The sequence below is a fragment of the Ornithorhynchus anatinus genome, chromosome 3 (assembly GCF_004115215.2).
Source record: "Ornithorhynchus anatinus isolate Pmale09 chromosome 3, mOrnAna1.pri.v4, whole genome shotgun sequence".
NCBI lineage: Eukaryota > Metazoa > Chordata > Mammalia > Monotremata > Ornithorhynchidae > Ornithorhynchus > Ornithorhynchus anatinus.
The window spans coordinates 65,792,053-65,808,438 of NC_041730.1; the positions used below are offsets into that span (position 1 = coordinate 65,792,053).

The 16,386-nt window shown below is 49.8% G+C and overlaps 1 protein-coding gene across 3 annotated transcripts in view; it reads right to left on the reverse strand.

The window, feature by feature from the left end:
• MYO5B (myosin VB) overlaps positions 1-3,501 on the reverse strand; it is a 360,820-nt gene extending 357,319 nt beyond the window's left edge. Inside the window, exon 1 of one of the 3 annotated variants that reach the window (XM_039911492.1) lies at positions 3,279-3,501. In XM_039911492.1, the coding sequence (XP_039767426.1) occupies positions 3,279-3,305 (27 nt within the window). In that variant the 5' untranslated portion in view covers positions 3,306-3,501. The remainder of the gene's footprint in view (positions 1-3,278) is intronic. The other 2 variants (XM_029060231.2, XM_029060229.2) reach the window with 2 other exon arrangements.
• Between the last annotated feature and the right edge of the window lie 12,885 nt (positions 3,502-16,386).

Sequence of the window (16,386 nt, forward strand, 5' to 3'; positions counted from 1 at the left end):
AATCGTATTTATTAAGCGCTTACTGTGCAGACCACGGCACCAAGCATTCGGAAGAGTGCAATATAACAGAGTGAGCAGACTCAAGTCACAATAATTCTGTGGTTCTTTACTACTTCAACTGAATAACCCGTGCCGATGGACAGGGGAGAAATGCTTATAGTTAATAAGACACCTGTACTCGGCTGTGAATGTTTAGTCTAACACCCTCCCCATATCAGAAGATGTGATATTTTAATTGGGGGCTTCTCCGAAACACCCTGGTTTAAGCAGATTCTTTAAATTCCTAAAAAGTGTCAGCAAAATCTCCAAAGGATGGGATGCTCCCGTTTAAAAAAATCCGTTTACCACCCTGGCTCTGGCTTTTCCAGATAGGCAGCGTCGGTCAGAGCGACGGACATGAGGAGGTACTTCTCCAGGGACCCCATTTTGGGGACGGGGTGGGGGGCATGAAGGGAGATGCCCCTTCTAAAGGGCCATGAGGAATCCTAAGAGTGTTTCGCTGGAAATCAAGCCACCGCCAGCTGCAACCGCCCCCTCTTCTCCCTTGAGTTCACACCAGCTTAAAGGGTTTTTCCTCGCTTCCCACCGGGAGCCCCCTTCCTTCCCCTCCCAAGCCAACTCCCCTTGGGAAGCCCGGGAGGGCGGTGGCAATACTAATAACAATAATTGTGGTATTTATTTAGCGCTTCCCGTGTGCCAGGCACCGTACTAAGCGCTGGGGTGGATAGAAGCAAATCGGGTTGGACACAGTCCCCTGTCCCACACAGGGCTCAGGGTCTCAATCCCCGTTTCTACAGATGAGGCAACTGAGGCCGAGAGAAGTGAAGTGACTTGTCCAGGGTCACACAGCACACAAGTGGCAGAGCCGGGATTTGTATAATAATGGATTTTGTTAAGCGCTTACTATGTGCCAAGCACTGTTCTAAGCGCTAGGGTAGATACAAGGTTGTCCCACGTGGGGCTCACAGGCTTCATCCCCATTTTACAGATGGGGTAACAGACACGGAGAAATTAAGTGACTCGTCCAAACTCACCCAGCTGACAAGGGGCAGAGCCGGGATTAGAACCCACCTTCTTTCCACTAAGCCACGCCCTTCCTTTGCGCAGAGCACTGTATTAAGCGCTCGGGCGGGTACAGCGCAATGAGAATTGGACACATTCCCCTTCCACAACGAGTTTACAATCTAGGAGGTCTGTTCGGGATGTGGAAGCTCGAGGCTGAAAAGGAGGTGGAGGAGGAGGAGGAGAAGCAGCACGGGTCGCGCAGGGTGGAGATCGCAGGGTGGCCACCTGGGATCTCAGGAGCGTGGCGAAGCTCCCCTGTGCGCTGCCTCTCCGGGCTCGCACCTTTTTTGGGGCGATGGTGGATTCCCCCACCCTCCTCGGCAGGGATGGGCCACTCCTTGGACACCTCTGCCCCAAAACCCAGCATCTCTCTCTCGCTCTGTCTCACACAAAAAAACACTTGCAATTCCAAAACACCTGCGAAAAACCAAATCAGACTCCCCTCTCCGCACCGGGCCCGCTCACTCTCTCTCTACTTTTCCCAAAGCTATCCCTCCCAACGCACTGGCCACTTTCTCTTCCCACCTATATGATCTCTCTTCCCCCCCGTCTCCCATTCCACCCGTATTTATCCAGTCGTATTTACTGAGCCCTTACTGTGTGCAGAGCACTGTACTAAGCGCTTGCAAAGTACAATCCGTCCCCCCCTCCCCTTTAATATCTGGTTCGCCCTCTGCTCTCTACACTACGGGGAAGCACGTGGCTCAGTGGAAAGAGCACGGCTTTAGGAGTCAGAGGTCACGGGTTCTAATGCCGGCCCCGCCACCTGTCAGCTGTGTGACTTTGGGCCAGTCACTTCACTTCTCGCTGCCTCAGCTACTTTATCTGTAAAACGGGGATTAAGACTGTGAGCCTCACGTGGGACAACCTGATTACTGTACCTACCCCAGCGCTTAGAACAGTGCTCGACACGTAGTAAGCGCTTAATACCAACTTTATTATTATGATTACAGGGAAGCGGCCTGGCCTAGTGGTAAAAACCCAGAGGGTCACGCGTTCTAATCCCGCCTCGGCCACTTGCCTGCTGTGTGACCTTGGCCAAGTCACTTCACTGCGCTTCAATTCCCTCACCTGTAAAATGGGGATTAAGAGTGTGAGTCCCATGTGGGATAGGGACTGCGCCCAACCTGATTTGCTTGGATTCACCCCAGCGCTTGGTACAGTGCCCGGCCCAAAGTAAGCCCTTAACAGATACCACAGTTGATATTATTATTACACTGGCCTGTCGGCAAGGGGTAAGACGGAGGGGCGGGGGGGATTCAGGAGGACCCAGTACGGTCTTCAGCAGCTGCAGTGCACCAGGGGAGGGGAGAGGCAGGAAAGAGGACAGGGCGGTGACGGCGGGGTGAGGGGCGCTCAGTCCTGACCCCCCCGTGGAACCGTGATGGCCAAGGAGGGCGCGCAGGAGGAGGAGAGAGGGGGGAGGGATGGCAAGAAGAGGGGGGAGGGAGGGATGGCAAGAAGAGGGGGGAGGGAGGGATGGCAAGAAGAGGGGGGAGGGAGGGATGGCAAGAAGAGGGGGGAGGGAGGGATGGCAAGAAGAGGGGGGAGGGAGGGATGGCAAGAAGAGGGGGGAGGGAGGGATGGCAAGAAGAGGGGGGAGGGAGGGATGGCAAGAAGAGGGGGGAGGGAGGGATGGCAAGAAGAGGGGGGAGGGAGGGATGGCAAGAAGAGGGGGGAGGGAGGGATGGCAAGAAGGGGGGGGGAGGGAGGGATGGCAAGAAGGGGGGGGAGGGATGGCAAGAGGAGGGGGGGAGGGATGGCAAGAGGAGGGGGGGAGGGATGGCAAGAGGAGGGGGGGAGGGATGGCAAGAGGAGGGGGGGAGGGATGGCAAGAGGAGGGGGGAGAGGGAAAGCCGCAGAGACGGAAAGGGAGAAGGTGGTGGGTCGCCGGACAGCAGCCCCGAGGGGGCACCTGGCGGATCTGGGGGGTCAGAGAGGAGAGCCGGGCACGCCACCCGGACGGCAAAACTTTCTCCGGCAGGCCCAAGTTGGGGAGATCCGAGGCGGATGGGAGGCTTCTCCCCACCGACCTCCCAACCTCGTCCTTCTTCCCACCCCAGGACAGTCACCCGCCGGAGGGGGGAGGGGGGGCAGCGGCCGGGGGCAGCCGTGCCAGGCCTCCCAAAGGGGCCGGGCGGGGGCGGGGCTCCCACCCCCCCCCCCCAAAGGGGGCCGGGGGAGACGCGGGGCCCCCCACGGGCGACTCTCACCTGACTGTAGAGCTCGCAGAGCGACATGATCCCGACGGGGGAGCCGGCCTTCCACGCCCAGTCCGGCCGCTGCCCGTTCACACCACCGCCTGCCAGTCCTGCGCCATCTTCCTGCCGTGGCAAAGAGTTTTCTTGGTGGTGGGGGGGGGGGGCTTGGGTTTCCTTCTTCCCTTCCCTCTCCGCCCGGCTCCGGGGCGCAGCCAGATCCCCTCTCCTCCGGCTCGACCTTTAATCCGGCGGGTGGAGCTGGCAGGAGGAGGAGGAGAAGGAGGAGCGAGAGGCGGGGCCGGGCTGGAGCCGCTCCCCGCTCAGGTATGGGGAGGTGCGGGAGGAGGAGGAGGCCTCCACCCTGCTCCCCCGCACCTGCGATCTCTTTCCCTCTCGCCCAGCCCTGCCGGGTCCGGGTGCGAGGCAGGATGCGCCGTGCCCCCTCTTGCTGCCGGTCCTCGACGCCCCCCAGGCCGTGCCCACCTTTGGCCCGGGGGCCGGTCCTGGGGCGGGCACACCTGGATAGCCACGTGGCGACCCTGCGGGGAGGCCCGCCAGGTGCGGCTCCTCAGCATCTCGGGGCTCCTTAAAGCCAGGAACACGATAATCATAATGTTGATATTCGTTAAGCGCTTACTATGTGCCGAGCACTGTTCTCAGCGCTGGAGGTAGATGCAAGGTGATCGGGTGTTCCCACGTGAGGCTCCCAGTCTGTGACAGATGAAGGCACTGAGGCCCAGAGAAGTGACTCGCCCACGGTCACCCAGCTGCCAAGTGGCGGAGCAGGGATTCGAACCCATGGCCTCTGGCTCCCAAGCCCGGACTTTTTCCATTGAGCCGGGCCCGGCAGGTGTGGCTCCTCATCATCGCGGGGCTCCTTAAATCCAGGGACATGATAATCGTACTGTTGGTATTCGTTAAGCGCTTGCTATGTGCCGAGCACTGTTCTCAGCGCTGAGGTAGATGCAAGGTGATCGGGTCGTCCCACGTGAGGCTCACAGTCTTCATCCCCATTTGACAGTTGAGGGAACTGAGGCACAGTGAAGTGACTTGCCCACAGTCACCCAGCTGCCAAGTGGCGGAGTAGGGATTCGAACCCACGGCCTCTCACTCCCAAGCCCGGGCTTTTTCCATTGAGCCGGCCCTGCGGGGAGGCCGGCGGTGACCCGGGCCTGGCAAGTGCGGCTCATCATCATCGCGGGGCTCGTTAAAACCAGGGACATAATAACCACGGTGGTATTTCTTAAGTGCTTACTTGGTGCAGAGCACTGTCCTAAGCGCTTGGAATGTAGAATGCGCCAACAGAGAGAGACCATCCCTGCCCAGTGACGGGCTCACGGTCTAAACGGGGGAGGCAGAAGCAAGGTAAAACAGAACAAAACTAAAACAAGACCACATCCTCAAGATAAATTCATTCATTCATTCAATAGTATTTATTGAGCACTTACAATGTGCAGAGCACTGTACTAAGGGCTTGAAATGTACATTTCAGCAACAGGGAGAGGCGATCCCTGCCCAGTGACGGGCTCACAGTCTAAAAGGGGGAGATAGCAAGGCAAAATAGAACAAATCAAAAACAAGACAACATTGTAAAAGATCAGTTCATTCATTCAGTAGTAGTTATTGAGAGCTTACTATATGCAGAGCACTGTCTTAAGCGCTTGGAATGTACAATTGGACAACAGATAGAGACAATCCCTGCCCAATGATGGACTCACAGTCTAAATGGGGGAGACAGCAGAGCAAAACAGAACAAAACAAGACAACATCATCAAGATAAATAGAATCGAGGAGATATATACTTCATTAACAAAATAAATTGGGTAATAAATAATATATAAAGGTGAGCACAGTGCTGAGGGGAAGGAGGAAGAGTATAGGGTGGGAGGGGGAGCAGAGGGAAAGGGGAGGCTCAGTCTGGAAAGGAGGGTGGGGACATAATGGTCGTATTTCTTAAGCACTTACTGTGTTCAAAGCACTGTTCTAAGCGCTGGGAGGATGCAGGGGTGATCAGATTGACCCTCGTGGGGCTCACAGGTTTAATCTCCATTTTACAGAGGAGGGAACTGAGGTGTGGAGAAGTTAAGTGTCTTGCCCAAAGTCACACGGCTGGCAAGCAGCAGAGCGGGGATTAGAACCCATGACCTCTGACTCCCAAGCCCAGAGTCTTTCCACTGAGTCACGCTGACCTCGGTGAAAAAGCAGGAGAGAAAGAACATCTGCTCTTTTTGAAATGCGGTGGTGGAGAAGGCTTGGGCGAAGAGCATGAATGGCCCGAAAAAAACACACAAATGGATCTGGAAGCAAATTAAGCCCAAGTGGGCTTGGGAAAGCCAAATGACTCGGCTCGGGTTAGCGTATTTTGGACACATAATCGGGAGGACTAATCCTCTGGAGAAGACTCTAATGCTTGGAAAAGTCTGGAAAAGGAGGAAGAGACAGACCAGGAGCTGGATGGAAAGAGACCGTAACGATGTCAACGGAAGAACTGTTAGGTTGCCGATTATGGCAGAGGATAAGACGTTCTGGAGAAAGAATGTCCATGGAGTCACTATGAATCGGAAATGACTAGACAGCACTTAATAATGAAATCAGAAATGACAGCACTTAATAATGATAACGTTCAGCTCTTACTATGCACCAAGCACTGTTCTAAGCACTAGGGTAGATACAAACTAATCAGGTTGAGCATAGTCCCTGTCCCACCTGCGGCTCACTATCTTAATCCTCATTTTACAGAGGAGAAAACTCAGGCCTAGGGAAGTTAAGTGACTTGCCCAAGGTCACACAGCAGATATGTGGCAGAGTGGGGATTAGAACCCATGTCCTTCTGACTCCCAAGCCTGTGCTCTCTCCACTAAGCCACACACACTTTCTCCCTCTCTCACTCAAGAGAATGGAAAATGCAGTGCACAGACATACACAACTGGCATCTCCCTTTATAATAAATGTATGTAATTGTCAAAGATGACCGTGAAGGTGAAATTCACTCCTGAGTGCATATGTGGATAAAAGATGCTATGAGATACCCTGTTCCCCAAGTTCTGATCACACTGTGCTCACACAAAAACACCCAGGAAGGAGTCATATCTGTTTATTGCAGGCTGTAGTGATGTGATCACTTTTGCCTCCCTGTCTCACAGTGCTTTCAAAGCATCTGCTCCAGAAGAGCCACTCCTCTCAAGTATTTAGTACAATGCTCTGCACACAATAACTGCTCAGTAAATACCAATCAGTTGTATTTAATGAGCGCTTACTGTGTGTAGAGTACTGTACCAAGCACTTGGGAGAGCACGTTCCTTGCCTACAATGAGCTTAGATGGAGAGACAGACGTCGCTATAACAACAGACATCAATATAAATGTTATAGATACGACATAAGTGCCGTGAGGCTGAGGAGGAGTGAATAAAGGGTGCAAGTGCAAGGGCGATGCAGAAGTGAGTGGAAGAAAAGGAAATGAGGGCTTAGTCAGGGAATACCTCTTGGAGGAGATGGGCTTTTAATATGGTTTTTAAGGTGGGGAGAGTGATCACCTGTCAGATATGAAAAAGGAGGGCATTCCAGGCCAGAGGCAGGACATAGGCGAAAAGTCAGAAGCAAGATAGATGAGATCAAGGCACAGTGAATAATAGGTTGACATTAGAGGAACAAAGTGTGCGGGCTGGGTTGTAGTTGTAAATCAGGGAGGTAAAGTGAGCGGGCAAAGTGACTGTTTTAAAGCAAATGGTAAGGAGTTTCTGCTTGATCTGGAGGAGGATGATCAGCCACTGGAGGTCCTTGTTGAGTGGGGAAACATAGACTGAACAGTTTGCAGAAAAAAGATCTGGGCAGCACAATGAAGTAAAGACTGGAGTGGGAGGAGATAGGAGATGGAGGTCAGCAAGGAGGATGATGCAGTAATCTAGTTGGGATAGGATGAGTGCTTGATCTAGCGTGGTAGCAGTTATGGACTTGTGAGACAGGGAAGATGGTGGTACAGTGGTGGAAAAGTCAGGAGAAGGACAAGGTTTGGGGGAGAAGATAAGAAAGTATGAGGCTGCAGAGGAGAGAGATTAGGGCTGGAGATGTAGACTGGGGAGTCATCCTCATAAAGATGGTAGTTGAATCCATGGGAGCAAATGAGTTTTCCAAGGGAGTGGATGTAAATGGAGAATAGAAGGAGACCTAGAACAGAACCTTGAAGGACTTCCATAGTTAGGGGTTGAGAAGGAGAGGAGAAATTTGTGAAAGTGATTAAGACTGAGCAGCCAGGGAGAAGGGGACAGGGGCAGTGAAATCAAGATTGGTTAATGTTAATAATGTTAATAGGTCGAGGAGGATTAGGATTGAATAGAGGCCATTGGATATGTTAAGAAGGAGATCTTTGGTGACCTTTCAGAGGGTAGTTTCTGTGCAGCGAAGGGGGGGGGGACGCTAGATTGGAGGAGGTCAAGGGGAGAAGGTGAAGATAGCAGGACAACTCACTTAAGGAGTTTGGAGAGGAATGGTAGAAAGGAGACGGAGCAATAACTGGGAGGAGCCATGAGAGCAAGAGAGGGACTTTTTAGGATGATGAGACAGGAGCAAGTTGGAAAAGAGTGGGGGAAAAGACACTGGAGAATGAACAGTTGAAGATGGTGGAAAGGAATGGGGCAAGCGCTTTGATAAAGTGGGAAGGGATGGGATCAGAAAGGCAGGTGGAGGGGGTGGATTTTTGAAAAGAGGGAGGAGATGTCCCCCTGAGATACAGCTGGAAAAGATGGGAGAGAGTGGAAGGAGGAGGGATTGGTGAGGAGCAGAGGGTTTGAGTGATTGTGGAAAGTCAGGCTGGTTTCTCTGTGGCAGTTGTTTTCAGCTGGGATGTCCAAGTGTCCAAGCAGCTGTTGGCATTCATTCAATCATATTTATTGAGCACTTACTGTGTGCAGAGCACTGTATTATATCCTGCTGTACCTCACTGTTCTCACATGCCTCACCTAACACAACTCTGTTGAGATGAGCATAGCTTCAGCACCAGGAAATTGACTTAATAACACGATCTTGTCTTAACATTTGATATTCTAGTGTATCCCAAGTGATGCTGTGGGAACTGCTTAAGAAATCAGATGCGGCAGCTTCAGGGAGCCTGTGTTTTGCAGCCCTAGAGAAGGTTGGAAAGTACTAAGAGTCTGTAGACCTTTCATTTAATCGGGAACTTTATTCTACCCTGTTTAATGTAAAATATGCTGGCCTTCTTGATGTTATTTTTAACTGCTTGCTTAGGGAGTGGTTGGTCAGTGTGCTGCTAAAGTAGCAGAATTTTCCAGTGCTATTTAGTGTGTTGTCACTGTTTGGGCTGTGTGGGCAGTTTCCCTGGTGCGGGCTGATTTGTTATCTTGATTTTCTTTAGATTTACCGTCAGTCTCTAATCCCTGATTTATTGGTAGAAGTTTACAAAAACTTGCTTGTCTCCTTGGGTGCCTTTTTGGCCTGGCATTTGCTAGTGCGATTTCTGAATGATTTCTTCTAGGGCTGGAGATGATTCTCCAAGTCTCTTGAGTTGGAAAAGTTTCCCACATTAATCAATAGTATTACGGTATTTAAGTATTTTACTATGTGTCTAGCACTGCTCTGAACAGAGGGGTAGTTGAGGAGACCGATGCAGTAGTCAAGTTAGACCTTGGACCACTTTGTTGAAGGTCTGGCTGGAGAGAAAGGGGTGAACTCTGGAGGTGGTGTGAAGATAGAGCAAAGTGGATTTTGTACCTGAACGAACATTGGGAAGAGAGAGAAAGAGGAATAAAGGATAATACCACAGTTGTGAACTTGAAAAACAGGGAGAATGGTGGTGTGAGCAGGATCGAATATCCCTGTTTCACCCCATTGCTGATGGAGAATGGACTGAATAGGGCACTACCGGTTCTGCTCTCATAAGGTCTTGGAAAACACTTCATAAGTCTGTTTTTGGCTTGTTTTTAAAAATTACATTAAGCACGTACTCTGTGCCAGGCACTGTATTAAGCGCTGCCGTGGAAGCAAAATAATTGGGTTGGACATAGTCTCTGTCCCACAGAGGGCTCACAGTCTTAATCCCCATTTTACAGATGAGGTCACTGAGGCACAGAGAAGTGCCTCAGAGAAGCAGTGTGGCTCAGTGGAAAGAGCACGGGCTTTGGAGTCAGAGGTCATGAGTTCGTATCTCAGCTCTGCCACTTGTCAGCTGTGTGACTGTGGGCAAGTCACTTCACTTCTCTGTGCCTCAGTGACCTCATCTGTAAAATGGGGATTAAGACTGTGAGCCCCACGTGGGACATCCTGATTCCCCTGTGTCTACCCCAGCGCTTAGAACAGTGCTCGGCACATAGTAAGCGCTTAACAAATACCAACATTATTAAGTTAAAGGACTTGCACAAGTTCACACGGCCGACAAGTGGCGGAGCCGGATTTAGAACCCACGTGCTTCGGATTCCCAGGCCCGTGCTCTATCCACAAGGCCATGCAGCTTCCACCGCTTTTTCTTTATCTGACATCCTGCAAAGAGCACATCCACTTCTGACGTACTGCGATGTAACACCCCATTGTGATTCTGGGAGTGTACAGTCAGCAATATTCTTCAGCAGTCGATCCAGGAATACTCCGGCTAGGTCATTGCTGGCAGTGGAGAGTAGTGAAGTGTCATGAAAATTTCCACGGTCTTGCTTTTTTCCTTTTTTCCTGACGATGGTAATGAGCTCTCTGAAACTGTGAGGTATTTATTCAGTCTTCCGAAGGTGAGGAAGAGTTTGTGTAGGTTTTTAAGCAAGGTTTTTCCTCCTACTTCTGGAACTCAGCAGATATGCTATCCAGTGAGAAGTAGTGTGGTCTAGTGGAGAGAGCATGAGCTTGGAAGTCAGAGGATTTGAGTTCTAATCCCAGCTCTACCGCTCTTCTGCTATGTGGCCTTGAGTAAGTCACTAAACCTCACTGCCTGTTTCCCCACTTTACAGAGGAGGTAACTGAGATACAGAGAAGTAAAGTGACTTGCCCAAGGCCACACAGCAAGGAATTGGCAGGATTAGAACTCAGGTCCTCTGACTCCCAGGCCTGTGCTCTTTCCACTAGACCACCCTGCTTCTCTAAGTTTTCGTGAGTCTGACTGCTCTCAGGATACTAAGGGTGACTCCACATCTTGGCATTTGGGAAGGTTTTCTGTGATTTGAAGGGTGTCATCTTCAAACAGGAGCTGCGTTGAGCTAGTACGTGCTTAATAAAGACCATAATTATAAATGAATGGCCACTGTGCTCATCTCTGGCTGCAGCAAAGATGAAGTCAGGCTACTAGGAATCCCGGAAGAAGTGTCCCTCCCCGGCCTGGCCACAAATTCTAGGAGTGACTCTGAAAATAGCTCCTCTCTGTGAAGTGATAATGTAGCCTGTATGGCAGGAGCTGGTTCAATTTAGCTAAAAGGGAACATTTACAGTAGTCCATAACAATGATAATATAGCAATACTCCGAGGGATGAACTTTTCTTCATCAGGGAAGCAGCATGACTTGGTGGAAAGAACCCGGGCCTCAGCCGACAAGTGGAGGAGCTGGGAGTAGAGCCCAGGTCCTTAAATACTACTGTTATTAGTAATAATAAATTGTTGGGAATCTTGTATGCTGTCTCACAAGGGTCAAGTTTGGCTAGATTCATCTGCAATTACAGGACTGCTCTTTGGCTCAACTGGCAGTAATTTTCCTCTTTTCTCCATACCTAGGGCATCTAGCAGTCCTGTTACAGACTTCCAGGTCACCGCCCACATCATTCCCTAGGGAAAGACCTGCCCTGTCTACATCCTCTGGCGAGAAGGGCCTCTGGGTCCCCCACACGAGTCTTTTCCACCACATTTGTATTTTTGCGGAGAAACATCCTCAGGGAGAAATGACTGAATGGGTGCTTTAAGGTACAGCTGTTTGGTCTCAGATTGAATGCTCACCTGCTTTTGGCAAATCATGAATTTCATTAGCAGTGCAGAGCAGTTTTCTGCTGATGAGCTGCATACTTGTTCTGCCATCAGAAGCAGGAGATGCAGTTCAGTAATAGTTAACAGGCCTGTCCCTGGGGTGCAGTTTAACACGGGTCCAAACTGACTGCAAGGTATTTTGGGGGGAAAGGTAAGATATAGGCTTTTAGACCCAATTAGATTGTGAGCAACCTGGTTAAATTTGCCTACCTCAGTACTTAGAGCAGTGCTTGACACATAATAAGTTCTTAACAAATATAATAATTATTGGGGGCTTACTGTGTCCAGTGCACCATACTAAGCACTTGGGAAAGTACAGTACAGCTGACATTAGTAGACACAATCCTTCCTTGTCCACAAGCTTAAAAGTCTACAGGGGGAGACAGACATTAAAATAGATTAGGGACAGGAGAAATAGAGTATAAAAATATTTACATAAGTCTTGTGAATTGGGGTATCGAAGTGATGATAATAATTGTATCTGTGAAGCGTACTAAGTGATGGGGTAGATACGAGTTAATTGGGTCGGACGACAGTCCCTGTCTCACACAGGGCTCATGGACTTAAATCCCCATTTTACAGATGAGGTAACTGAAGCACAGAGAAGTGAAGTGACTTGCATAAGATCACACAGCAGACAAGTAGCAGAGTCGGGGTTAGAACCCAGGTCCTTCTGACTCCATATAGGGGTACCCAGCCAAGTGCCTTTCTGTCATCTCTCCCAAAGCTGTGGGAATCCCTAGAGAGAGAAGGTGTGGGGACCCAGGTCTCTGGGTTTCTGGAAGGTTGAGGGCCTACAGTTTTGGAGAAAAGGCCTTTGCCTTCTTCTTCTCTAGGAAAGGAGCCACGTCCAGGAGTAGCAGCGGTTGGCAACTGATCCCTGGACCACTTTTAACTGTCAATAATTTATACATGGATTGTCCCGGGCTCCCTCAACAACAGTGGGCAAACAGGGTCTAGGTGACACATCAGCAAGCAAGTAAGCCATTTCTTATTTTCACTTTGGGCAGGGAAAGTATCTACCAGCTCTGTTGTATTGTACTTTCCCAAGTTCTTAGTACAATGTTCTGCACACAGCCCTCAATAAATACAATTGATTTGATTTTTTATGCTTCCTTCCCCGGATGACCCAGAAAAGGGAGCTTCTGGGTAAGCAGGTTTCCCCTGCTCCTGGCTTCCTGGCTGGTGTGCTGCACAGAGTGTGGGCTTTCACTTTAATCATTTTCCCTTTCTCTATTCCATTCCTCCACTAACCACTGTCATTTCTAGATGGTACCTTTTTCGATCAGGGCCCTGGGTGAGAATAAGAATGGTCATTATGCAAAAAAGGACAACACAGCAGCTAGCCAGAGGTGGAACTGACAACATAGCAGCAGGCAAGGCTGAGTGGGGCCTGAAGAGGGTTGGCTGTGGCTCCAATGGCAGCATCTTGTTTTAGATCAGTGTCTCCTCATGGAGAGGACACTGATGGGCAGCATCGGTCAGGAAATTATCTTTTCAGATCTGCCTCAGGGTAGGAAGTGATCGGTTGGTTTTGTACCTCTGCCTTCGCCTGCCTCCTCTATACTTTAAGTAAGCTCGCTGTGGTCAGGGAACGTGCCCGCCAACTCTGCTGTATTGTGCTCCCCCAAGCATTTAGTGTAGCGCACTGCACACAGTAAGTGCTCAGTAAATATAACTGATGATGATTTCCCCTGCCCTGGTGCTACTGAAGCGCACTTTCTAGCACAGTTCTGTCCATCACTCAGTGAGTGTCTACTATGTGCAGAGCACTGTACTAAGTGCTTGAGAGAGTACCGTACAACAGAGTTGGTAGGCACACTCCCTGCCCACAAGATTGAGACAGACATTAATATAAATAAATTACAAACATTTTGTCATAAGGATAACTGTAGGTTATTTATAGTTTTGATGTTCTTTTGTATTTCTTGTTTTCGCTTTTAATAAGGGTGGTATTTGTTAAGCACTTAGTGTGCCAATCACTGGGGTAGATACAAGTAAATCAGGTCAGTCACGGTCTCTGTTCCACACAGGACTCACAGTCTAAGTGGGAAGGAGAGTGGATACTAAATCCGCATTTTCTAGATGAGGAAACTGAGCTGTGGAGAGAGGCAGCATGGCTCAGTGAAAAGAGCCCGGGCTTGGAAGTCAAAAGGTCATGGGTTCGAATCCCGGCTTTGCCACTTGCCAGCTGTGTGACTGTGGGTAAGTCACTTAACTTCTCTATGCTTCAGTTCCCTCATCTGTAAAATGGGGATTAAGACTGTGAGCTTCACGTGGGACAACCTGATTACCCTGTATCTACCCCAGCGCTTAAAACAGTGCTCTGCACATAGTAAGCACTTAACAAATCCCAACATTATTAAGTCACTTGGCCAGAGCCACACAGCAGGCAAGTGGTGGAGCAGGGATTAGAATACAGGTCCTCTGTCTCTAAGACCTGTGATCTTTGCACTAGGCCTTGCTGCTTCTCTTTTCTGCTTTTCACAAGAAAGAGGAAAAGACTCCACCAGTTTTCACTCCGACACGCTGAACACCACACTCAACGATGGCTCAGCAAATGGGTGAAGGCAGAGTGGTGTGTGCTGCTGAGCGAACCCGTGGGTATTCAGTTCTGGGACCAGTGACTGCACCAGTTCTCCTGACCCAACTTGGCATCTTGCCACGCACACCGCCTGGCACAAGGAGCCTGGGCCCAGGACTACATTGCCCCGCCTCAGTCCTGCCCTCTTGCTCTTTTACTCCAGCCTAACGTTATGTCTGCTCCATCTGCTCCCTTCTCTCTCTCACACAGCCCTCTGAATTCTCCCAGGACCCGCTCCCAGGCGGAATTGCTTCCCGTTCATTCCTTAACAGGCAGGTCTCTTCCCTCCTTTCCTCCAAGTCTCTCTTTCAGACTCCATTCTTATTTTGTTGTATCTTAGGATTTCTGTAAAATGACTCCCTTTTCCTGAGGTGGATTGGAATCAACTCCAAACCTCAGTTGATTAAGGGGGTTGGAAAATGCTATAAGAGCTCCAGGAATAGCTAAAGGAACGGAGATCGTTTAGCGTGGAGAGTCAATCGATACTACTACTAATAATAATGGTGGTATTTGTTAAGCGCTTACTATGTGCAAAACACTGTTCTAAGTGCTGGGAAGGTTATCAGGTTGTCCCACGTGGGGCTCACAGTCTTAATCCCCATTTTACAGATGAGGTTACTGAGGCACAGAGAAGTTAAGTGACTTGGCCAAAGTCACACAGCCGGCAAGCGGCAGAGCAGGGATTAAAACCCACGACCTCTGACTCCCAAGCCCGGCCTCTTATTGAGCACTTACTGCATCCAAAGCCCTGTGCTTGGGAGAGAACAATAGAATTGATGGACTCTATCGTCGGACTCGACTTTGGCACAATAGAGGCGGGGAGAGCTGTTGGGGTGGGCAGATAGGATAAATGAGGAGAAATCACGCTCAAGGCCCCCAACCCAAACACGAGGCCCAGTTTAAATTCAGAGTTTGCCAGCTCGCTGATCGATTGCTGAAGCAACCAACTACTTCGGATATGAGATAACTTTCTGTCCCTTGGAGTTTCTGTCAGAGGCACCTGCTCTCAGAGCCTGTGGTGCCAAAATCCTTTATTTCCCCCCACCAGCACCCAGCCTGAGCCTGCTCTCTCTCCAAGACATCTCGTGCCCTCTTCTGGCCAGCGGCCGCCCCTGCTTGCACTGGGACGGAGAGAAGTAACAGTAAATCCGTCCCATCCATCACTTCATTCATTTAATCTTATTTACTGAGCGCTTACTGTGTGCAGATCATTGTACTAAGCACTTAGGAAATACAGCACTAAACAGTGACATTCCCTGCCCACAACGAACTGACAGTCTAGAAGGGTGGAGGAGACAGACATCACTACAAATAAATAAAATGACCGCTATGTTCTTATGTACTTGGGACCGGGAGGGGGAAAAAGCAAAAGGAACAAGTCAGAACGACTCTGAAAGGAGTGGGAGATGAGGAAAAGTGGGGCTTATTTAGTCCGAGAAAGCCTCTTGGAGGAGTTGTGCCTTCGATAAGGCTTTGAAGGGAGAAAGAGTAATTGGCGGATTTGAGGAGGGAGGACATTCCAGGCCAGAGGCAGGACAGGCAAAAGCTATCACTTGCATGTTTGGCAATCAATCGATGGTTTTTATAGAGCACTTATTATGTGCAGAGCATTGTACAAAACACTTGAAAGAGTACAATATAACTGAATTAGTGGGCACCTTCCCTGTAAGCTCATTGTGGGCAGAGAATGTGTCTGTCTATTGTTATATTTTACTCTCTCAAGCGCTTGCTACAGTGCTCTGCACACTGAGCTCTCACTAAATACGATCAAATGAATGAATGAACATGCTTACAGTCTAGAGACAAACTAAGTAATCAGGTAATCGGGTAGGGGGTGGTAGAAACCCTGGAACCAGCTCTGGAGGTCAGAGGTCCCCAGCCCATCCTAGATTGTGTTAGACTCCCTGCCGGGCTCTTTCCCCTCAGCCACAGAAAGGAGACATGGCCTTCCGGGAAGGGAATATGTTTGCAGGCCTCACGAGCATTTTCTTTGACTTCTTAGAGTTCACTGCCCTCTTTCCGCATCTCTCACTTTGACCTGTTAGAATATGAACTCCAAGTGGGCGTGTCTTTTGCCTTTAGTGTCCTCGCCCAAGTGGGCAGCACAAGCTGCTTTTGACTGATTGATTGATTCACCCCTTTGCTTCTGGATAAATCAAGATAGAAGAGCTCAGACATCTCTTTGTTGCCAAGGGACAGAAAGGCTTTTCCAGGCCCCGGATCAAACTGCATCTTTCGGTGAAGCCCCGTGGACAAGTGAGAGGTGAATGGGAACGACTGGAATGGAGGATCACACAAAGTCGTATCCACGCAAACTTAATTACCAGTCGAAAGCTGACTATACCTGAATGAAAATAGCCCGTGAAATCCACTTCCAGTCAGGGCTGCCTAGCAATTACTTGCATCTCAATCAAAGGAGATATCGCTCCTAAGGAAGATACAGTAGTAATCAGGGTTGTATTTACATTTATACCAAAAGTCCTGGCATTGGCGATGTCTAGCTCCGGCCACGGCTGGGAGCATGGATGTGATTGAGATTTTTCAATAATGCTGAAACCTGGAGTTGGGTTCTCTTGAACGCCTGTATTGTT